Below are 24,808 nucleotides of genomic sequence, written 5' to 3'. Positions count from 1 at the left end.
TTCTCCTTTGACCTAGCAATCCGTTACATTTGACCAGTGCTTACTGACTGCCTCCTGGTGTCAGGGATTATAGTAGATGCTGGCAGTGGCCCCCAATTAGGACAGTGTGATAAGCACTTCAGTAGTTTATAATCAACTTGGGAATCTGCTGGACTCAAAGTCATGTTCCTTAAAGAAATTCATGTTCCTAAAGACCCTTCGTAATCTGACCTTAACCCTCCCCTCTTTTCTTCATGTACTGTATACTTCATCACACTGAGTTATCAGAAATCCAGTATTCATTTTATATTCTCTCACTTTTATAAATGCCGTCCCCCCTACCTAGCACGCCTCCATCCCTCTCAGTTGGGCAATTCAAACTTGTCCTGTTAACATCTTCCCAGGGGTCACATTTTCTGAGGTCCTTTTACTCCCGGAACCTCTCATTCCCCAGCTGGGTTAGATACCCACTTCTATGTGGCCGTATCAATTTTGGAATAACTCTAGCAAAGGACTTATCACACTGTATTGCAAATAACCTGCCAACCTTCCCTCCAGAGCTGTTTCAGGATAAAGACCATGTCTTCCATCTAAGCATCTTCCTCACCCAGCCTAGTTCTTGGCAATAGCAGTGATCATTTGTTGAAAGAATGAAAAGTCCCTGGTTTGTGATATTTCTAATTATCCCTTCTTCTTATGGATATTAGCCTCTATTTAACTTATTTATATATCCACTTACATGGGCTTAACTCTGAGACCAGTGCCTTAATACAATAATATATGAATCTGTTGCTCTTGCTTTTGCATAATCTTTTAAAAGAAGAGGTTATTTCCACTCATACAGTTACACCACTAACTTTACACAGAGTTTTTTAGATAAGATTGATAGGTGTTATTTATTTGTTCAAAAATATCTATGAAGCTACTACTGTCAACAAGGTATCTGGAGGTTCCAGGCCTTAAGTAAATACAGGGAGTGACATCTCACACAATAGTCAGCTCTGAAAATCACATACAATCAAAATTATCTTTAACCATCTCTTAAGTCAGACCTCAGAAAATTCCCCTATATAAGTATCTTCTCAGTGAGCCATACGGTGTCTGTGTGGCTGTGAATCTCTGCCGTCACAGTGTGGAAGCAGAGACCATCTGTAAATAAGTGGGCGTGGCCGTGTTCCAGTAAAACTTTATTTAGAAGAACTGTGGCTCAGGAACCGTGGTTTGAGGACCCTGCCTCACAAATAAAGTGAAGGTGTGTGTAGACACCAAGGTGGTTCAGAGTAAAGAGAGATCACACATTTCTCGTCTCAGGAAATTGGGAATGGGTAGCCCAGAAAGATGAATTTGCAGTTCAGAACGAATTCCAAAATGCCAGTGAGTGAAAGCGATCAGGATCAAAGTTAGGAAAGCCCAGAGAATGTTCTGGCTGGTGATTCAAGAAAAGTTTCAGAGCAAAACGTGGAGGTCTTTTTGTTAAAAGCCTCCAGGAATGTTGCAACCTTGGTGACAGTTTGCCATTACAAAAAAGAGAAAAGATAAAAGGTACATTATAAAACAAAGTCTTTCTAGCGTAGATAGTTTTTGTTGTCAACATTCTTTGGCGGTCAGAGTTCATTACTGGTTATTTTGGATAAGCTTACTGTATAAATTCAGAAATAAAATGTATTACATGCGACACTGATATATGCTCTCATTGATCTTTTATTCACGGAACATAACTATTTTTTTTTCTAGCACCAATAGCTGCAGGAACTGGCCCAAATTTTTCTCTCTCAGATTTGGAAAGTTCTTCATACTACAGCATGAGTCCGGGAGCAATGAGGAGGTCTTTACCCAGCACATCCTCTACCAGGTAATTTGATTGGTGGCTCTCCATAGTCCCACACCTTGATTTTGACTCTGAGCCTAGAGGCACTTGGATTGTGCGTCTACTGGTGGAAGATACTAGAGAAGTTTGTTAAGCCCCAACAGACTTTCAGTCTTATTGGGAAGAGAAAGCAAATGCACATGCTGCAGAAATATATATATAGTAGAAAACAATGAGCTAAATTGTATTGGCATAGGCCAAAAATAGTTAAGGAAGGCTTTATCCAAAAAGATTGACTTGTGTTCAGCTGTAAATGTTGGTTTAGAGTTGGCAAGATGGGAAGGAAAAGGAATAGTGTCTGGGTGGGGTGAAGACATGAGCAAAAGCATAGAGAAAGGATGGATGATAAACACAGCATGTTCTCAGCAGATTAAGGACAACGCTTGACTAGGGAGAAGGGCATGTGTTTTGGCTTGTTTGGCAAAACGTTGACACTGGAGACACCAGTTCCGGTCCCGGTGCCGACAGCAGACATTACAGTGCAGTCCCAGCGCGTTTCCCCTCCCCTCACCCAGATCTCAAAATCCAGGCTATTGGAGTTGCCCTGCGTCATGAAACCCATTTGATATCTAGGTGTGCGGTCACAAAACTGAATGCAGTCCTGCGGCAGGGTGGGGCTGGCTCATAAACTCTTTTGCCCCAGGAGACCTTTAAAAAAGTAAAGCTGGAAGAGCACAACCAGATAAGGATTCTGGGGTTCTGGATCCCCTTGAGGTCACAAAGCCCAAATCAAAATGAAGCATTTTGCAAGATCCTGTTGTCTCTAGATAACCGGTACCAGAAGGAAAGGGATTAGGCATTAAACCCACAGTATTCTTTTACAAATTGGCTTTAGCACTGGACTGTGACAACCAAGAAAAGAATGGTGCAGAACGATCTTTAATGTTTGTGTACTTGGCAGAAAAACGTTGCACAAAGGTATATTCTTCTTTCAAGCAAGCCCTGGAATTTTATGATTTAAAACAATGGCCAGATTATAGAAATTTTCCTTGGTGGCGACTCCTTCTTATCTTGACTTTATATATTTTAACCAGCATTACTTAAGAAAAAAAGAGAGAGAGAGAGAGAGAGAAAGAAAGAAAGAAAGAAAGAAAGAAAAGAAAAAAAAGAATCCGCTTCATCATGACGAATACCTTGAAGACAGTTAAAGAAGCAGTTATTTCCTAAATATAACCACCAGATCCTATGCTCATCTTTCATGTTGTTTAAGGGTTCTCCTTAGTTCCCTGTAGCATCAGATCCTCAGGAAAAAAAAAGTCTGAAATCCAAAGTACATTTATAATGAAAGAATGAGATTGTGAACCCATTCGGGTGTTAATACATTTTGAGGATTTTGAATGTTTGCTGATGGAGGGGACATTGTGTGTAACTGCACTCAGTCAACATGAAAGAGCTTTGCAAATACTTGTGGGCAGTGATTAATTTAAAAGTTGATGGGCTGTTTGTTTTTCATATGTGTGCTGCGCATGTACCATGGACATCCCAAACAGTCCGTGTCTCCCCCCACCTCCCCACCCCCCACCCCGTCCTTTTGACTTCTCCAGCTGCTTTGTTGCCTTTTGCTGTGATTCTCTGAGTGGAAACCTGGTTTTTAATGTCATTTAAAAGGCTACTGTCATTCTCATATTCTGCAAATAACTAACCCTGATAAGGAGCTAATTATAAATAGCAGCAGTAGTTAATAACTTGGTAATATGTTTGTTTTACACTCATTAGGCTCTCCTAGGATGATTTTTTTTTTTAAAAATTATTCTCTAAATATATAGACTCAGCAGAATTATCTGTGTACAGGTTAGAAAATGTGCCCAGAAGAATACCCCAGATTTACATATAGAAAATTTCATCAACTAATCAATATTTGTTCATGCCATGCCAATATTAATCGGTCACCTAGCAGACACTGTATTAGATGCTTTACAAACCTGATATGATTTAATTTTCACAATACTTTTACAATATAGACAGTGTCGCCATTTAACAGCAGATCAACCCAGAGCCCAGAGAAGTTAAGTAACTTGACCAAGGTCACAGACCTAGTAAATGGCAGAGTCTACATTCAAATTCAGGTGTGCTGGAACTTTAAAAACATGATATTTTCACATTGGATCCTCTTAGGAATGGGGCTTACTCTTTCAGTAAGGAACAACAGAACATGAAGCCCCCCAAAAGGAATATCTACTATCCCTATTTTTCCTGGATACTTGGTATTTGCTACCTTGAATTACTATTACCATCTCTGAGATTTGTACACGTCCTGCCTCCCCATCTGGACTGTCAGTCCCATAGAGGACAGTGTGTAACTCCTCCAAATTGGCAACAAACATTTCTTAACAAGGACATTGTCCTAGGCCCTGTGGATATAAAGTCAAGTAATAGGACCTTTGCAGTCTAATGGTAGAGACTGACAAGTAATGGAAGTTTTCAGTTCAGGGTACTATGAACACTCCGGAAAGAGTCATTTTGCAGATTTGTGGGTATAAGGTAAGGTTTCTACGCTTTGCATATAGTCAGAATTAAACAAATATTTAGAATGAAGGTGATAGTTTTACCTTAATTTCTAGGTAGAATTGCTAGGAACACAACAAATTCCACACATAGGAAGATGGTGGGTCACTCCTCAAAAGAGTATTTATCTTCTCCCTTAGGTAGAGACTTTACTAGTACTTTCCTATTTTCCTCCAGTGTTTCTGGGAGAATTGAATCAGTGTGTTAGAAAGTCAAGAGCAAGAAACCAAAATCCATGACTGATTCATTTCTAAATTAAAAAAAAAAAAAAAAGGAGATGGGTAGACATTAACTTCAGTTCTGTACCCCTTCGTGGTAAACACCTCCAAAATCACAGAAGGGGTTGTGTAAAAATTGGGATAAAATATGTTTTATCCCAAAGAACTTCATCAAGATAAGCCAATTGTCAAATTTGTGAGGTCAGTAAACTTTGTCTTGGAAGCCTTCTACCTGTCCATCCTGGCACTTCTAACTTGCTTCACTCCTGATCTTTTTCTCTCCTCCATCCTGTACCTCCACCCTCCAGACATTTATCCCGTATCAACCTCAGAAAAGTCCTTGTTTTCCAACTAAGGTGGGAGCTAATAACTACAGACTCTCACCTTTAGGATTAACAACTGCATGGGGTATTTGCATTTTATTAGAGGACACCAAGGAAATAAAAAATTTTAGAAACTCAGAAAAATATTAATAACGGAAGAATAATGGGCAGCGGAATTGGCCTTTTGCGTTGGATCTCATTGAATCATGACAATTGGGCGAATGCTTGTCACAAGTACTCATATGGCTGTTTCTAAGTCAATAGCCCAGTTCAGCAGTTTTTGAGCATCTGCTATTAGCCAAACACTGTGGTAGGCACTAGAGATTTTAAAAAAGAAAAAGAAGAAGAAGAAGGTCCTTTCCTTACAGATCTCACAGTCCCATCAGAACATATAGGTCTTGCCTTTTATTTGCCAGGAAACATAAGGGAAATACTTATTTTGTTTTTAACATGTATTCTACCAACTTCCAAAATGGTTTCAAGTGGCTTTCAAGTTTTAAATACATCAGCTATTATTAAATATAGAGAAGCCAGAAACCATTTGGAAAAATAGGAGAGATTGTTATATCAGGAGCCTGACCCAAGAGTTGTACCTTACATTTAATCCTGAGATTCCTGGTTGCCAAGGCAAGAAGGGGAGGCACAAGGTTATAGAAGCTGCATGTTCTGATAAAAAGAATAGAAATTCCTGCAAAGAGACCATATTTTTTTCTGGTTTTATGTATGAGAAGGAATTTTTTGTGTACATCCTTCTACAAAAAAATTCTATTTGATGTAGTTTCACATAAATTATAGAAAAGTTCTCCAAGTGGCTATCTTTCACTGAACTTCGAGGAAAGCCAAGTGAAGAACATAAAATTAGCTATTAAAGGTTTTCCTTTGGGTTCTAAGCTAGCATGCCACAGATATGCTGCTTTCCTGTGGTCTGGCTTTAATGAGAACAGAACTTAAAGGCAGAGCATACTGGAATACCAACTTTAATAATTAGAATTTCTTGCCTTACATTGGGTCCTCAACATTTTCTTATTCAGATTGCAGCCATCGCCTCTTCACTGTCTCGCTGCCTCTAGGATCCATCTCCTTCTTTTTCCTTTGCTTTTCCAAAGCCATCATCTGCACAACTACCAGAGTGGCCTTTCTGAAATCGACTCTGATGTCACTCCCTGTTGAAACTTTTTCAGGGAGTCTCCATGGCTGATAGGACAAAATCCAGATTCGTATCATCTTCTATCACCTCCACCCCCTTTTCACTTCGACTTCAGCCAGGACACGAACCTGGCAATTCTCTGCGTGTGTCACACCTTTCTCATGATGTTGCTTCTGCCTGATACACACCTCTGTCCAGGGAGTAATGTTCAGAATATCCGATAACCTGTGTGACACGAGCGTACCAATTAGAACGGATGCCGCTCTGCCACAGTGCTCAGGCTGAGTCCTGGAATGCCCCAGATGCATTCGACGTTAACCCTTTAGTTTTTGGATCATGAGCGTGTCCTGGGGCAAAGCTGGGGTGGCAAGGGTGGGAAAACTTGAGATGGTGACACTTTGCCAATTGATAAAGAAGTATTTCCATAAAAAAAAAAAAAAAGAAGTATTTCCATATTTTGAAATAAAAATGGCCTCCTGAGTGGTGCATCAGCCGAATACCAGCCTATCCGTACCCTTTCCTTCCTTATGCCTGTCTCCTCGACACTCACTCATACAGACAGTGCAGGAACTACCTCCTTCGGGAAGCTTTTCCCAACCTCTCAGGCATATCACTCTTTTCTTCTTTCATCAAGAAATCCACTGTGTCCTATATGTGCTTTCATCATAATACCTACATTTCTCTTTTGCACAATTTTATTTGCCTCTGCATCTCTATCTGCTAGACCGCAAACTCCATGGAGACAGGGGCCATGTCTGATGCATCTCGATATCCCAGCATTTAGCACAGCACCTAGCACAGAGAAGGGACACAACACGTGTTTGATAAATGAAAACATATTAAAAAATCTGTACCCTGACACGTGAGGAAATTTCCCAGCGGGCACTCCCACTAGGTATGAAATCTATTCATTCTGATAGTATGTTAGTGACATTATCAATTAAGACAATTAGAACATATTAGCAACATGGCATTTCACTATCTTTCCACTCATGAAGCCTCAACTTGGGAGAAAAATTCAGTCCTTCAACTGGAGGAAACGAGATGCATTCTGGAGATTTCTCAACCATACCTCTCCAAAAATAAAAATATCCAGAACTTCATTTTGGTGACCTCTGTGTAGGCATCAAAAGAGGAAGAGCATAAAAAGGATTGGGCCACTCTTTTTTCCATGTCCCTAGTTCTCAGAGGGAAATGTACACCTTCCCCCCATCTTTCTCTCTTTGGAGCATTGTATTTGTCTCTAGCGTCTCTATCAGAATCTGGACTATGGTAGCTGCACAGCAGATACTTTTTGAATGAACAGATCCAAGTGGAAGATGAGAAAACATAGGAAAAAAAGAGAGAGAGAGAAAAGCAACCCAAGCTCTTCTTGAAGGGCTTTGAACCCTGATCTTTATCCTTTCTGGGGTGCTAGAGGGACTGAGTGATGTGCAGGGACATTGCTGACGGCGAGGTCCCCGCCGCTGCCTGAGGAGACACGAAATGCCGTCTTCCTACAGACACTTCCAGGTGGAGATGGGCGCAGGAGCCAGCCACCAGTTCCTCAGAGGAGAAAGGAACAGGATGTGGCAGCAGCAGCAGCAGCTTGAGGGACAGTAAAAATCAAACCCAGATACCTGGAACAACACAGGCCCAAGACTTTGTTCCACATCCAGTGACTCACTCCACTGAACAAGAAGCCTAAAAAAGAGTGCTAGAACTACACCGAGTCGCCCAATGGCTTCCTCCTTTGGTTTTCTTTCAACCAGAGATGCGCTATCCAAGAGAGGTGGTTTGGATGGCTTTTAAACACGTCCGCTTTGTTATTTCAGCTCCACGAAGCGCCTCAAGTCTGTGGAGGATGAAATGGACAGTCCTGGTGAAGAGCCATTTTACACAGGCCAAGGGCGCTCCCCGGGCAGCGGCAGTCAGTCCAGCGGATGGCATGAAGTGGAGCCAGGTGAGCGGCGCGAGCGCGTGGGCGCGTGGGTGCGTGGCTAGCACGCGCACGTCTGAAACGTGCGTGGGGGGCGTGCGTGCGTAGGACACACGGAAGCCGCCTCACAGCGGCGGATCCTTCCACACCAACTCGTGTGTGCCTCTGCTGCTTCCACCGAAGGGTGGCCGGGGGCAGATACTGCTGACGTGAGAGGCTGTAAGCATGGGCTGCGGTTTTTGACTCTTACGTATTCTTACGTAACTACCCTGCAGTCACATAGTCATGTGCCTTTGCTTTTGTTTTTCTCCTAAGTGCCTTTGGGGGTTGGCTTTTGGGATTATCTTTTAATAATCTTAAAGAAAAATCTGTCAGCTTTTTCAACGGGGTGGATAATGTTGGAAAGGAGAAGAGGGTCCCTGTGCTACACAGTGTATGCTTGGATTTTTATAAAATGAGGAGGTGTTTATTTTATTTTATTTTTAAAGATTTTATTGATAGAGAGAGAGAGAGAGAGAAAGCACGAGTAGGGGGGAGTGGAGGGAGAGGGACAAGCAGACTCCGTGCTGAACACCCGAGTCCGATGGGGGCTTGATCCCACGACCGGAGATCCTGAGCTGAAATCAAGAGTTGGACACTTAACTGAGCCATCCAGGCATCCCTGGAAGTTTCCAAATTTTTTGAAGAGACTTATATAACATTGGTATCAAAATTGGACAGATCGCCAACACACAAAAAAATTGCAGCTCATTTCTGAGGAGGTGTTTAAATGTGTTTTCCTGTTACTGGTTATCGCCGTTATTGTTTTTCTATTTAAATGGAACAACTATCTTTCTATCCGTCTGAACTAAGCAAATGATGACTACTAGTCTGACCTCCCGGGATAGTCTAGTCTTGGCTCTGGAGTCTTGAGAGGAATGTGAATAATTCAGCTAGCACACGTGTCTAACCTCCACATGGACAAGGGAGAATCTTCTCCTGTGCCTTTCTCGATCTGCAAAGTCAATTAGATAGGATGGAGTGTGGGCTGTGGAATAGAGAGGCAGAGTATAATCCTGGCTCTTGGTCATGCTGGCTGTGGGATTATAGGCAAATGACCCAACCTCTCTGAGCATAAGTGTCCCCATTTTTATAATGTAAATACTAATAGCTGTTTCAACGCTCTTGAGATTTAAATAAGGTAACATAACACAACCCATCTAAGAATTATACCTACCTAGCACAGAGGAAGTCAAGTTGAAACAAAATGCTTTCTGATCATTCTCCCCCACCTAGGACTCAGAGTGATTCCTTGCAAGAACAGACAAGCACCAAGGAGATTTCTGAACTAACCCTTTTGTCTTCGGGTCTTAACTTCTCTCTCTCCTCCCTGACATATCAAAAAACAATCCTCAGAGGGAATGGCATGAGAGAGATTTTTGGGGTGATGGAACTGTCGTGTATCCTGATTGTGGTGGTGGGTACAGGAATCTATACATGTGTTAACATTCATAGAAATGGATACCTTCCATCCCCCTGCAGTTTTATTGTATGATAATTAAAAACAAAAGAGGACAAAACAAAAGCTCAGGCCCCACTAGCTGAGTCCTTTCTCTTGCTCCCTTTACTAAAATGCAGAAGTTTCACTTTGTCTTGCTTCTACTTAATACTCTCTCTCACTCATTCAGCCATCCTCATTGGGAACTTTCTGCCTGGTTCTGGGAACTGAAGGGTGAACGGGAAGGCTCTGGCTTTGGCTTTCAAGGAATTCACAGTTGGGGGTAGGACACAGATGCATGAGGAGATCCTTACATGGTGATAGGGGAAGTGCAGGGATGAGGAGATTAGCCTCCATCTTCTCATTATTTCTAATTATTACCAACACAGCACTCAGGGTGTGGTGGATCTTCTATAAAGGTCATACACATCTGCTTAGCACCACACTTAGCTCATGCCCGTTCACCGAGAGTGGCTAAGAAATAAAGCCAGGCCTAAATGCAAATGAAAATGCTGACTCCCCATTGCGGCTTCAACGGCATCATCAGCAAGATCTCAGGAAAGTGCCAATGAAAAGTTTATGTGCTATTAAAAAATGAAAAGATGTACAACTTCTTTGAACCCTTTTTAAAAGGCTAATTAGAGTTCTAGCCAGTTTACTGGCTTCAGTGAAAATCAGAATCGAAATATATAGGTTTGGTACATGGTGCTTGAGTATTGTGTGTGCTAATGAGGTTTTATACACATAGAAGCTGCTTTACTGTGTTGATGTATGTGATGCTCCCCCACTGGGAGACTCTTCTCTGGGTCGTTGTAGATATTTGGGGGGGCATATTGGGGGTAGAGGGAGGCAGGTTGAATATAGGGTACTTTGACCTGGTGACTCTTTTTTTCAGAGTGATTCTATTCCTGTTTGCACCTTACGATTCAAATCATCATAAATTTTAACATCTGAATGCCTAGATTCTTTGAAGTCATTAAATAATGAAAGTTTAACGGCCGAATTCTTTTTGGGTAATGATACTATATATATGGCATAATAGAGAAATCCCCCACAATTATACTGTATTCTTGGATTGGTTCTCCATCCCCTCTCCCCGTTGCATTACAGAAAAAATGCAGTTTCATGGTATATGTGTTGGGGGTTGGGGGAGGACAGTGGATACATTTACATTTGGCCATATTCAGCATAGAAAGTCATAATTGAAACAGGGCCTGAGGGGACATTAAAACTCAACCGAAGGATGTTGTACATGTGCCTGGTGACTTTGGTGTCATTAACTCACACCAGCCATTTTAAATGGATAATTTATGCTGCCAGATGGTCCTTTTTGGGGATTTTCCATCTAGCCCAATCCCCCTTTTGGCACAGAGAACACCCTTATGTTGTTCCCACACTGATCCGGGCCTGCATAGCTTTTCCCCAGGGGTACAGTTCATTGAGTAGGAGGCTTTTAGTGGTTCACTCATGTAAATTACCTTCAGAACATGTTGGGAGTTATGTCTGTTTGAATGCACCGGCAGCCTCTTGGTTGCCTACATTGGGGATAATTCTCTCAAACAAATCCTAAAGGGTACTTTGTTTATGCCTCAGATGTGACACAGGAAGCAAGGCCTGTACTTACTCCTCACTCAGAGAGCTTTGCATCTGTTTACCTGCCCTCAAATGCTTTTTCTGGACTCCCGGCCAAAAGAGGGCCGAAGGTTGCCAGAGGAGACAAATTTCCTTGAGCAACAGGAAGGCTTTGGAAAGTAAAACAAACCAGACATGCAGTAAATTACATGGGCTCTTTCAAATGTCTTTTGTAGTATCCTGTTCCCCATTAGTTTATCTCAGCACTTTCAGTGAACAGCTCTTATTATCTGGGAAGAAGGGCATAGGAGATGAAAGATGATGTTAGTTTAAGAACATCAGACAACCTCAAGCTGACTTTCGCGTCTCTTACAATGCTACATTTGTTCCCTCCACTTAGTTTCATTTCCCAGTTATCTCAAAACTGGGTTAGATTCGAAGCTTTGAAGCTAATCATGCACTGATGAAATGAGTCCTATGAAATTCTATCAAGCAAAAACTCACGTACCATCAACTCTTGTTTATCTGTACAAATGAAAAATTACAGAGAAACTGATAATGTAAATAAATAGGAAGGAAACCAGCAGGCGCCTACATGGGATCAGACACTGCACGGTGCTTTCACATACACGGTAAAAATTATAGTTATGATGGTTGGAGTACCTTCTGTATACCGGGTGGTTGTTTTTTTAATTACCTTAAATTATGCAAGACAGAATGGAATGATCTTGCCTCTGTAGAGATGAAAACAGAATTATAAAAGGTTAAGTGACTTGTCTCGGGCCACACAGATAGTAAACCTGTGGATCCAGGTCCAAACTTGAGCCTAAATCTGAGTTCAGAGGTTAAGTTTTGTCTTCTATGCTCAGTACCTCTTTTACCATAATGCTTATGCTTATAATTTGAGATCTCATGTCCTGGGTTTGTATTGAAATTAAAAACATAATAATAAAAACCAAAAAATAACGCAACAGAAAGACCTGAAAAATCCCCCACTTTCTTTATCCCAAACCCTTGTCATATAACCGAAGCCAGAGGAGTGTGGGTTATTAAATACACATAGGACACAATATGTGAGCAAATAGTATTGACTTTTAACAAAGTAAAATATCAGTTTTTCCCCATAAAATCAAATCATCTTCAGCATTCAGATCTTTGTTCAAATAAGATGTCATCAGAGAGGCTGCCAGTGATCTAAATAGTTGGTGTTTCTCTTCCATCATTCCATAATTTGTAACCTTGCTTTTTTTTCTTCATACCCCTGTATACTGCCGTTGTCTGTGTTCTCTCTAGAGAATGTACACTCCATGGGCAGTGGAGTGTCTTTTCCACTGCTTATCCCCAGCATCCATATCGGCATCTGGCACATAATAGGTACTCAATAAATATTGTTTGAATGAGTGGAGCCTACAAAGCAAGGAATTTTGGGGTGTTTTCAATAAACCTAAAAACAGAATTTGCCACCAGTAATCCTCCCAGAATTGATGTTTGCTATATTCTCAATCCATAGACTGTTACTTAGTCAAATCCAATTATTAACAAGTAGTAAGCCAAACAACTGCTCAGCCTCAACCATGGGCCCCATTGACAAGTAATGGTGTACCAAACTTTATTACAAGTATCCCTTGCCTTAAAGGATATTCCTTTAAGTGAATCAAACCTTTTTTTTTTTTTTAAAGATAATACTTTTATTGGTTTTTTTTAAAAGAAAAGTCTTTTCTCTTTAAGGTAATTCAGTATTACAAGCTCTATATCAAGAACTGCAATAGTGAATTTTTGTAGAATATTTTATGTAACCGCCCTGATTTATGTCTGAAATTTTTCAGATTTCCCTATCAAATTTTCTCTTATGCAAGTATAAGGAACATCATATGAGACACTATGAGCTCTCTATCATATGAGTTATAACCTTGCTACTCAAAGTGTGGTCGGAGGACTGGCAACATGACATCACCTGAGAACTTAATAAAAATGCAGAATTTCAGGGTGCACCTGGGTGGCTTAGTCAGTTAAGCTTCTGACTCTTGATGTTGGCTCAGGTCATGATCTCGGGGTCGTGAGATTGAGCCCTGCGTCAGGCCCCGCGCTCAGTACGGAGTCTGCTTGTCCCTCTCCCTCTGCTCCTCCCCCTGCTCTCTCTCTCTCTCAAATAAATAAATAAAATCTTTTTAAAAAGCCCAGAATATCAGGTCCTACCCAGACCAACTGAATTTTAATAGTTGGTTATATTTATCTGGGTGATATTTATACGTGTTAGGGATTAAAAAGCACTAATCTAGGCCCTTCTGTTGACTGTTCCCTTCAGTGAGTTCTCACCACTCAATCTCTGTCTGGAGGCACCCTGAACTTTCCATGGTGTATTCCCCAACCTTCCCCCCTACTTTAAATAGGAATGCCTTTAACATTTTTCTAGATAGATAGAAACCTAACCTGTTTTAAAACAGATCAGAGAAGGTAGCACACACGCTCATTGACTCATGCAGTGTTGAGATACCTCACTCACTGCATGAAAGAATGAATGTTCTCCATCTCTCTCTCTCATCTTCCTCCACTTTAAGTGCATGAAGAATGACTGATCAATGTAATTCAGGTCAAACCAAGTCACTGAATCTTTATTAAGCGTTGACTGAGTGCAGTATGGAGTACATACAAAGATGGCTCCATCAGGTCCCTATCTTCGAGGACAAATCAGATTTCCTCAGGTGTCAGCCACTCTCTGTAAGATGGGAACTGTTGTTTCTGGCCCATCTTTGTCACAATCAAATGAGGTAATGAACTTGAACTTCCATTCCAAGTGCCAAAGTCCTTTTTTAAAGCGAATATCCTCTAATCATGTGAGGTATCATTATTATTCAGCTCATGGCGGTTGAAAGCAGCAGGTTTAAATCCCTTAGAAGTAAAAGAGGAGAGTTGTTCAATCTGATGGGAGAATTCAGGACACTTTCCTCAGAAGGCAGCCATGGAACGAGGTGTCAGCTGGAACCCAGAGGAGAAACAGCCACCGACTTGAAAGTGAGACTTGATATTTCTTAGCCTTTTAATTATTAGTATATATAAATTCAAGTGTTCTTCCTGTATCTTTCTTCCTGAGTTGCAGGGCAGCTTTGTGGTTGTCCTGTGAACCTTCTCAGGATCTGTGTCCCCAAAAGTGACTCAGTTAAGGCTGCAGTGCACTTCACAGATTACCAAGTGGCACCACTTACTGCGTTTGAGACCATAGCTGCATCAAGCACATACGTTTCTGTGAAGTTCCACAAGAGGTTAAGATCATTTTTTTATGATCTTACAGGACTTTTGAGTGAAATTTAGTACAGTGCTTGAAAACAGGAGAGAAAGACGCCTGAAATTTTCTCCTGGACAAAAATGTTCAGAAATAGCATGCCTTCCATTACACTGTGATTGTCAAACCTTACTAACAGACACCATTACATTAGCCAAGACGTCGGGAGTTCTAGACAGTTCAATGAAGTTTTTAAAATCAGATTTGATAAATAGTAAGGTTAGTTGTAGTTCTCTTTTTAAAAACTTTCAGTGATAGGGGCGCCTGGGTAGCTCAGTTGGTTGGGCGACTGCCTCCGGCTCAGGTCATGATCCTGGAGTCCCAGGATCGAGTCCCGCATCGGGCTTCCTGCTCAGCAGGGAGTCTGCTTCTCCCTCTGGCCCTCCCCCCTTCATGTGCTCTCTCTGTCTCTCTCATGCTCTCTCTCACAAATAAATAAATAAAATCTTTAAAAAAATTAAAAAAAACTTTCAGTGATAAACTTCTTCCCAAAGACTAAGTAGTCTTCATTTTTGAAGGTCAAGATTAAGCGGTGCAGTAACATGCTGTCTGTTCTTATCATGATTATTAAGTAAAGAAATACATTTTTTAAAAGATTTTATTTATTTATTTATTTGACAGAGAGAGACACAGTGAGAGAGGGAACACAAGCAGGGGGAGTGGGAGATGGAGAAGCAGGCTCCCCGCTGAGCAAGGAGCCTGATGCGGGGCTCAATCCCAGGACCCGGGATCACGACCTGAGCCGAAGGCAGGCGCTTAACGACTGAGCCACCCAGGCGCCCCAAGAAATACATTTTTTAAAGGCATGTGTAAAAGAATATCTTTGTAAACAGCGGGTCAACTACTGGCCTGGGACCTTTAGATGCAGAGTTCGGTGTCACTGCTACAGGGAGCCCAGTTGGATTTTGCAGGCTCCTGTTCATTCATTGTCATTTTAAATACTGCATATTAGGTTCACTTGGATTCCCAACTCTGCTGCTCCTAATTTGACTGCCAACCGTCATTCATCAATTGTAAGAGTGGGGGGAGTTTACCAACTTAAACTTGCAGCTGAGACACATAGGAGGAGGCCCATTATCAATGCCAATAAAAAGGCAGCAGACTGGTAACGATAGTACATTGATCACAGACACTCTGCTGCACTAGCGTGTATTAGGGACCATGATTAAATCTCCCACAGTCTCCCGCTGTAATAGGAATAGTCACTGTTACAGAACACTGCCATAGGATCAATGTCTTGGCTTTTCTTCTGCATTTATGGAGCAGTGGGAAAGCATCGTTCTGCGACCACAATCTCTTCCATTATCCCTTTATTATTGGCACCTGCTCATTAGAGACTGGTGCACCAGGACAGTAGCAAGGGGGCTGTGCTTTAGGGACCCTCCTTCATTGGAGACATTTCACCCCAACAAGGGGTTATGGCGGGAAAGCTATATCACACAGTGAGCACTCAAACCACCATTCCCAAATGTCCTTACTTTCTTTATCAAGGCTGTTTTTGTCAGGCCAAATAAAGGGCCTAAAATAACCTATTGTAATTGGAGTCCAAAAGGTTACCTATAAAAAGAAAAGAAATACTCTTTTCACCTGTGTATAAATATATACGAGAAAGCATCGTCAAGAAAATGACTGTTATATTCCTGCAGCCTAGTATAGTACCTGGCACAGGCTCTCCGTTCAATCAATATTTGTTGAATAAATAAATAAATAATAAGCTGGAGACCACACATGTCTGCGCTCGCCCTGTGAGTGGGGCGAAGTGCTCAGGAAGCAGAGCGCTGCGTACATTTGTTGTGTGAATGAGTGCAGCCCCCTCTTGCATCAGAACCCAGATGCACAGTCTTGTGAATACAGAAGCTCCCCGGAAAACAGATGCTGCATTTCAGCTGGGCTCGTCTGAGTAAAGAAATTATCCAAATCTCCAAATTGTTAATTTCATGTTTGAAATTGAGGCTGTGTAAATATTCCAGAAAGGAGGAAGAAAGAGATGGAGCTTATACCTTGGATTTAGACGGGAAATCTTCTGCCCTCCCCCAGCTCCGTCTCCATCTTCAGCACAGCCCCGGCGGCCTCGGTTAGCGAAGTGCTGGCTCATCGCGTGGCCTTATTTAGCGTGTTGTAAGGAGGAACTGCACGGCAAAGTTTATTCCAGCCACAACAGTATTACGGGCTCACTGAGGAGGGAGAAAATCAGAGTGAAATAGAACGTATCAGAAAGAGGAAAAAGTACAAATTAAGAATCACAACTCTACAATTCTTGTATTCTGCCGTGAACCCCAACCTGCCTGGGGACTTGAGCAGACCACTTCTCTGAATTTTCCTCATATATAAACACTGGGGACAGTAAAACAGCCCAGGCTGTGTCCTGTATAGCTTTGACGTGATCAAATAGATAATAAAAGTAGGAGCTACCATTTATTAAGCACCAGCTGTGTGCAAGGTACTGTGCATAGCACCACAGGTAGAGTACTTTTAATATAGCTAAAGTAGACTTCACAAACCATAAAGCTTTACCCAAATACTATATATCTTTTTGTTTTGGTAAATACTTTGAAAACTCTGAAGTGCTATATGAGTTTAAGAAACAAGCATACCTCATTTTATTGTGCTTCAGTTTATCGCACTTCTCAGATACTGTGTTTTTAACGAAGGTTTGTTGCAACCCTGCATCGAGCAAGTCTCTTGGCATCATTTTTCCAACAACATTTGCTCACTTCCTATCTCTGTGTCATAGTTTCGTAATTCTTGCAACATTGCAAGCTTTTTCATCATTATTGTATTTGATATGGTGATCTGTGATCAGTGGTTATAAGTTGCAGGAAGCTTAGGTGATGGTTAGCATAGTAATAAAGTATTTTTAAATTAAGGTATATACGTTGGGTTTTCTTAGTCATAATGCCATTGTACACTGAGTAAACTATAGTATAGTGTGAACATAACTTTTATGTGTACTGGGAAACCAAAAAATTCGTTTGACTTGCTTTTTCTCAATATTTGCTTTGTTGTGGTGGTCTGGAACCGAACCTGCATTATCTCCGAGGTACGCCTGTACATGAAATTAAATGGAAAACATATTGTACATATCTGTGTCTATTATATGCAAAGCACTGTGCAAGGTGATAGAGGGAAAAATAAATAAATAAGCCAAGACAGACTCTGCCCTCAAAGTGTTTACAGCCAGCGAAGGAAGGAGGGCTAACTGCTTAAACAAGTACCCAGTGGCTACAATACAGACATGAGTACGCTAAGATTCATGCAGGTCAGGAGTTTATTTATTGGCTTGGACAACAGTCCTCCACTGTATCGGCTTGAAAAAGCTGGTGCATCAACCATTCCATTATTAAAGGAGCATTAGTAAATGCTAGTCCCTATTTCCTTCCCTTCGTAACACCAGCCTTATCTTTCCTTATCTCTAAAAAGCATGTAGAAAACCAGTATACTAGAAAACTCTCAGGAAGTGTGCAAAGCAATGCCATCTGACTCCAGCCAAAGATCTTTCTGCACCCACGGACTCAAATCTCCCTTCCTGAAACAGAGTGTTCTGATTTGTGGGTAACGAAACTGGGCAGAATCTAAGCAAATGTTTACTGAGAGGAAACACAGTTATTCTGAATTGACATTAAATTCACCAAAGGGAAAAATAACCAGAAAGTGTAGTTGGAAGAGAAGAAACAAAAGGGATAGGTAGATAGGCAGGCAGATCAAACTTACCTAAGAGTTGGCTGTGCTGGTTTCCCTGTATCTAATAAATTTTACTTATCTAGCATTATTAGATATTTGTAGAACTCAAACAGAAGGTAGTCTTAACCTCTCATATAAAGAGAAAAAATTCTTTAGCGTTCTTCCTCTCTTCTGTAAATACAATGTAGATATTTCATAGACTCAAATAATACCACAATTTGATTAACAATGAAAGGTAAATTGACCTATATTTTGTCATTGGAATGCTGCTGAAATTTTAACTCTAGAAGTGTTTTATAAGTAACAGCTAATGTTTACTGAGCACTTACTATGGGCCAGACATTGTTCTAAGAGAGAAAGAGAGACAGAGAGAGGGAGAGATTTGTAAAAAATGATACAGGTCAACAATAAATCTATTTTCAGACTTACTTCCCTCTCTCATAGGTTTTTATATTTTTCCCACATACTGGTTATTCTGTTTAAATGTTAAACAATCAAATATAACACCATCGGTCTATATAGGAATAAAGTTTTTTCTTTTTTTTGGCCATCAGTGTCTTCAATAGAGTAGCCTTTTCATACTCCAGAATAGGGGCTTTATTTGGGGAATAGGGGAGAGAGGAAGAAAGAAACCTCCCTGCCCACGCAGATCTCAAGGGTCAGTAGCTTTTCTGCCTGTGCCATGTGGCAGTTTCTGATGCGATTGTGAACATTGCAATCGCTTTCCTGCTCGGCAGAGGATTACAATAATGCCTATTTATCCAACTCTATCCATCCAAGGATTTCAAATACATCATAAACTCATCAATTAATCAAAGACATGGCACCCATTTCGAGATGATGGGTGAATTACATCCTACAAGATTACGAGAAAGATTATGCTCACATTGGCATAGTAAATCAGGGGCTGTTTCCTTGATAGATTCCCAAACAACACAAGTCCTAAAATGAGGAGGGTTCTGTCCAGTACTGAATCACAAAGTGTGTCTCTCGAATAGGAGAAGATGTCAGGAATAAAAAAAGTCACTTTATGTCATAGCATCACTTAACCTTGATGAAAAATTAAACCGCGATGGAAAAGCCGAATCTGTTGAAATACAGTGAATTGGCTTGCCTCCTCAGAGTAAAGTATTACTGACTGCCCTTCCTTGACAATTGAAAACCCCTCTGAATGCTGGGTTTAAAATACTGGGTTACTCCAGTTCTTGGTTCTGTGGTCTGTTTGGAATGAGGAACTGTGTTGTCATCCGGTGCCTTCAGCCCACCGTGGAGAACAGGCTTTCCATAGAGCTGTGAATTTTTGGTATTCATCTGGAGGTTACTCCAGCTCTCCCAGGTTCTCATGTGGTCCACACATCTGACTGCCCTTCATTTTGAAGAAACGTGCCAATCTTTAGGGATTGTATGTAATGAGAGGTCAAGTTTTGGTTTGCATTGTTGGAAATGGCACTCAAGTCATTAGAAATTCAAGGAATGACAGCCCAGTATCCATTTCTAATCTGAAGTGTCCTCTGGAATACCAGATTACTCTGCCTTGTTAGGTTATCCCAACCCAGAAATCACTTCACTGTGATTAGCTTCCAAGATTAATGAATTCTAGGATATCAAGATTACTTACGACTCAATGCAGGTCCGAATTTGCCATCTGCCTTTCAGCCATTTCATGAACCCAACGGAAGAGAGGGTTTATCAAAATGGCTGTGCAACATCTCTTCTGTTTTAACACTCTTTAGGGACTGATATAAGCAGCTCTTCATGTTCTTATGTCAAAATACATATGTAAGGATTAAAAGTAGTATGGGTTGCATAAGAGTGCTTTTCAGGGCCAGTTATTCTTTGATATTTATCACTTCATAGTGGTGACACCTGCTTCTAATTTTAAGAGTTCTCTTTTTCAGTGGGTGATTTTTTTTTCTTTTCAGAAAAGAAATCTTATCCTCAAAAGACTTAACTGGTAATTTTTCTCCTTTTGATGTGCTTGATATTTTTATGAGTTTGTCCATCAGCACTGAAGCCTTAACATGCCTTAAGTTAAAAAAAAATCTTTACAACACATAATCATTATATCGGGTTACCTAAATTTATATCCTCAGCACACATTTGGAGACTTTTCCAGAGATATAACTTGTTAAAAATGTCATTATTTGCCATTTGGACTACTTGATAGTTGTCTTAAGTTGACTAGAGCCGTAGAAATAAACTCTGCCTTGCGGGAGGAGTTCAGCCACTTACATTCAGTGTACATATTTGGTTGATTTTTACATTCAGGGACACAGTTGGTGACAACTGTCATTTGAGATTGGTGAGTGGAAGGGAAAAAAAAAGAGAGGACCCTCGTTTTGTCTATTTAGACGCATATGGAAATAGTCCTCTGGTTTGAGGGGAGCCAGCCTACTTGTAGAGCCCAGTGTGGTTTGCTTTTCAGTTTTTATCTTGTGTAAAGACCTTTTCCTAATAGATGCTGGATAAAGTTAATTATACGAGTAGAAAAAGCTGCAAAAGATGGTATATTGCTAGCAACCCATTCTGATTGGGCTGTGGGGAGTTGTCGGTATAAAATTGGATCCTTGTGTTGGGTTCCAAAAAAAAAGGTGTGAATATGAAGGAGAAGTGCTAAATCATGACTCCAGAGAAAATGTCGGCCACGAGCAGTTTTTAGTCTAAGTGAAAACCAAACTTTAGGATTTGGACAAATAAGACAAGAAGAAAAAAGCGTGAATCATTAACTCCAATATAAAAGCATGATGGTGATCAAGTGTCACCAAACCTAAGTGAAGACACTCAACAAAGACTGTGACTGAATGGAACTAACTCGTTGACTTACTTGATATGAAAAGCTTTGCCAAGTATTTACCCTTAGTGTCAGATAAGTAATTTTTAATAAAATATTTCCAAGATACGAAGACAGTTAAGAAAACAGCACGGTTTTTAATCACGGCACTCATAAGTAAACGGATCTATCATTACGTTGTCACAAAGAATGACAGTGAGCAGAAACATGCTGCTAATCCCTCTCAGATAAGTATTCAGTGTAATTAGACAGACACTGTCTCTTGTGTTGAGTGTAGCATTAATCAGGAGAAGTGCAACTTTACACAGAAATTTCTTTTTTTCTGATATGTCATTGTTAAAAAAAAACTGTTTTGTCAGATACTGCTTCAGAAAATGATTTATGTAGCTGTGCTGTTATTTCCTTTTTTCCCTTTTTATTTTTTATTTTGTGTTTGAATGGTGTTTAAGAACAGTGTGGTCCTTTTGCATCCACAGGGCTGCCTTGGAGGTTCGTGGTTCATTTTGTTTTGCATAATGAACGTAACTTGAAGTGTTCTTAAGCTTTGAAATGACCTGTTGGATCATCTATCGAAAATGAAGGCAGAACTCTTGTAGAGAGAGGTTTTCCTTATAAAGAAAAGGCCAGGAGTTTTCTGCATTAAATAAGAGCTCAAGAGAGAATCTCTTTCTGTGAAAAATTCCATGTTAGAGTGATGAAATGTGTTGCCCCCTTCCAGCATCCACAGGCATTGCCTTTAAAAAAGAAATTTCCTTTTGCTGTGTAGTGTCCAGCTTGAACTATGAACTGCTGCATAGTTATAAAGTCGTATCAGTTCAGCTCCTTGCACAGCTCTATCTTACCACTTTCTCAGCAACTCAAAGGCCTTTGATGGCAAAGAATAGGGTTATTGAAGGATGGTGGGCAGATTTCACTAAGTAACCGGTGGAGGTCAAAGTAGTTTATTTGTGGGGATGAACACAGTACAGAGATGAAAAATCAAATGCTTTGCCATAATAAGGTTTAGCAAGAAAATGCTGACTACACTAAGCTCAGATTCTAGCTGACAGAACCTTTTCTAGTGTTCATTACTTGATTCCACAGTTCAAGCAATTTGAAGAGGCCTAAAATTATATTTCTTTTTTCCCCTATGAAATGTTCCAATCAGTTTCAAATTTTACCTTAAGTAAAGTGATGGGTGTTCTGCTTGTATCCAAGGAACGCTGGGATTAATAGATCCCCAGTGCAGACATATCCCAAACATGGAACATCACAGATGATATCTCTAAAATTAAATTTTACCAGTAAGACCCTTAAGCGCCAAGCTTTCGATCATATTCTAATGGACAGCAGTGAGCATATTTTAATAAACACTTAACTTCACATCATTGAAACTGGATAAAATTCTAGATAAAGTATCTATAAAGATGTTTACCAAGCTTGAACACTGGATTATTCCTAGCCTATTGGAGATGGGGAGGAGAGGGCTGTTCCCCGCCCCCCCACCTATATATAATTTTGTATTTGTGTATGTTTTGTATTTGTGTGTGTTATTTGTGTATGTATAGGGTGTATGTTTTGCTTTGTAACTTACAAAAGAGCCGCACATGCTGAAAAAAATATAAAAGTGAGGTTTACCTGCTGTGTAACAGTAGGACCAAAAGAATGAAAAATTATTTGGTGGCATATAGACCAGAGCTATCTAACAGAACTTTCTGCAGTGATGCAAATGTTCTGTATCTGCACTGTCCAACATTGTAACAACTAGCCAAATATGGCTATTGAGTGCTTGAAATGTGGCTTTGCTGAGCAACTGAATTTTTAAATTCATTTAATTTTAATTAATTTAAATGTAAGTAGCCACATGTGGCTAGTAGCTACCATATTGGATAGGGCAGATATGAACCAAACATATGTATGATTGAGTTTTTTACTTTTCAGCTGGGTATGTAGGCAGGATGAATAAAACATTTTGCTATACTATACTGAATTTATTTTTCATGCAAAGGAAATTATTTGGTTTTCTCAGTAATTTCTTGTTTATTCTCAGTCCTCTGTGAACGTGTGTGATTGCTATGTTGAGCCAAAATCAGTCCTTCCCTGAACACATGGGAGGATGGGATAGTTAGGGGAAAGATGGGATGGGTAGGGAATCTCCAACTTGTAAGTAGTAGGAGGATGAAATACAGCATTTTAAACTTCAGTCCTGACACTGGGGTGTCTGTATTTACCCTGAAAGGAGAGGAAATCCCCTAAAAACTCAGGAAACTTTATTGTTGCCCAAGGAACCAGATCTTTATATGACATTTTCCGTGTGTCTATTCTTTATTCTCCTGGGTTGTAAATTTTCACTCACAAATGAACATTTGGAATACATTAGAGAACTCATCATTTCTTTTCTCCTGAATAATCCATATAATTTTTACTCCATTCTCCCATTTTTAAAAATTAAAGAAATCACTTGTATGCAAGCCTTTTAAATTAGCTGAACTTCTTTATGATGTGCTAATTCTTTTGGGGGTCCTTTCAGCTCATCTTAAATGGTTGCATATAGAGTAAGAAGGATAAACCTCAGAAGCTATATTAACTTCCATTTTATTCTCCCCATCATAAAAATGATTTTAAAACATTTCTATTCACTGAAAAAGGTTAAAAGTCAAAATAGTCTGAATGTTTTACCTTTTTTTATTGTTGAGTGCATTAATCATCATAAATCACGTTGGAATGAACCATAATGGATTTTATCATTAGGACACAAATCTAAGATGAGTGCAGGATCTTAAACTACCTCCTCGTATCACACAGCGTGTGTTTCTACCCAGAGGAACAGAATGGCCCTTTAACTGTGGGATTAATCTATGCAATCGCAGCCTTTATTTAGCATCACGGTGGGCGATCCTCTCATCACAAGGTGCAGATGAGATGGTCCTAGGAAGGTCCTGTTCTTGCCTGTGCAGCAGCTACCAGAGAGCACTGCCTTCTCTCCATTGGAAAGAGATGAGTCCGAGCATAAACTTGCTGGTGGTAGATGACTTGCAAAATAGGGTATGGGTACTGCCCAACTTTCATCCTGAGCTTGAGAAACAGTGTGGAAATGGATGCTGATACCATTCATCTGACAGCCGTGACTGGGGCACCCATTGCTGCACCTAGACCCGGAGGTTGTAGGGGACTCTGAACGCCCGGAGGGAAAGAGAACAGCTACAGCAGCTGTTAATGTGCCATTTAGGCTGTAGAAAGATATTTCAGTATCATTAATGAGCTCGATTTTAAACCAGCTCGTGATTCGTCTGTATTAGTAAGATAGATAAATAATCGGAACTTTTTTCAGGAAGAGGCATCTCGGTGGAGCGGTGCCCTGGAAGTGGGACGAGCTCTGACCTACTGGGTTCAAGTCCTGCTCCTCCATTGTGTGGCCTCTTGCCTTCTTCGGGACTTCCCTCCCTCTGTTATCTTCTGAGTCTTTGCTTTCTGCCCATCTCTCGCAGGCAAGCGTGCTTTACTGCCTCCCATCTTCAGGAAGCTCTGCCTTGCTTCCCCCCACCCCCTATAGCTTCCACCCTATTTTCTGCTTCCCTCTACACACTCATTTCACGAAGAGTTGACTACGCCCGTTTTCCCTTCTTCATTCCTGATTTTGTAAACCATTCTAACCTGTCTTAGAGCCTTAGGAGAGCCTTACTCTCCTGGAGCTCATTTATTCTCCTTGTACCTGACCTCTCAATAGCATTCAACTCAGGCCACCACAGCCTCCTCCCTGAAATACTTAGAGTCGGTAAAACCATGCTTTCCTATGAGTTTGGTGACTCAGCTAAGCCGCCTGTTTTGACACTCACTTTAGTAGCTCAGAGGCCTCTCTTGATGTCAAGACTTACTGAATTCTAGATAATTTTGCGTGTTAGACTTTACCTCTGGTTGAGGTATTACTGCGTTATAACATAAACAAGGCTTGGGAGATACCAGTGGGTCTTAAAAAAAAAAAAAGACTTTTGATCCTGCTTATGTTTGCAGGAGGCTTTATAGAGAAAGTAACTTGTTGAACAGGCAAGAGGCCTCTTGTATATATTAAAT

The 24,808-nt window shown here is 40.6% G+C and overlaps 1 protein-coding gene across 5 annotated transcripts in view; it reads left to right on the top strand.

Annotated features, from left to right (window-relative positions):
• The window catches only part of NFIA (nuclear factor I A), a 562,687-nt gene that overhangs the window by 452,599 nt on the left and 85,280 nt on the right, over positions 1–24,808 (top strand). For all 5 annotated transcript variants that reach the window (XM_032427631.1, XM_032427635.1, XM_032427651.1 and 2 more), the window contains exons 5-6: positions 1,714–1,831; positions 7,854–7,981. In XM_032427631.1, coding sequence (XP_032283522.1) covers positions 1,714–1,831; positions 7,854–7,981 — 246 coding nt within the window. The remainder of the gene's footprint in view (positions 1–1,713; positions 1,832–7,853; positions 7,982–24,808) is intronic.

Source organism: Phoca vitulina, unplaced genomic scaffold, assembly GCF_004348235.1.
Source record: "Phoca vitulina isolate PV1807 unplaced genomic scaffold, GSC_HSeal_1.0 scaffold2, whole genome shotgun sequence".
NCBI classification, from domain to species: domain Eukaryota; kingdom Metazoa; phylum Chordata; class Mammalia; order Carnivora; family Phocidae; genus Phoca; species Phoca vitulina.
Note: the sequence above shows the minus strand (reverse complement) of the source record. Positions and strands in the feature narration are given on the sequence as shown.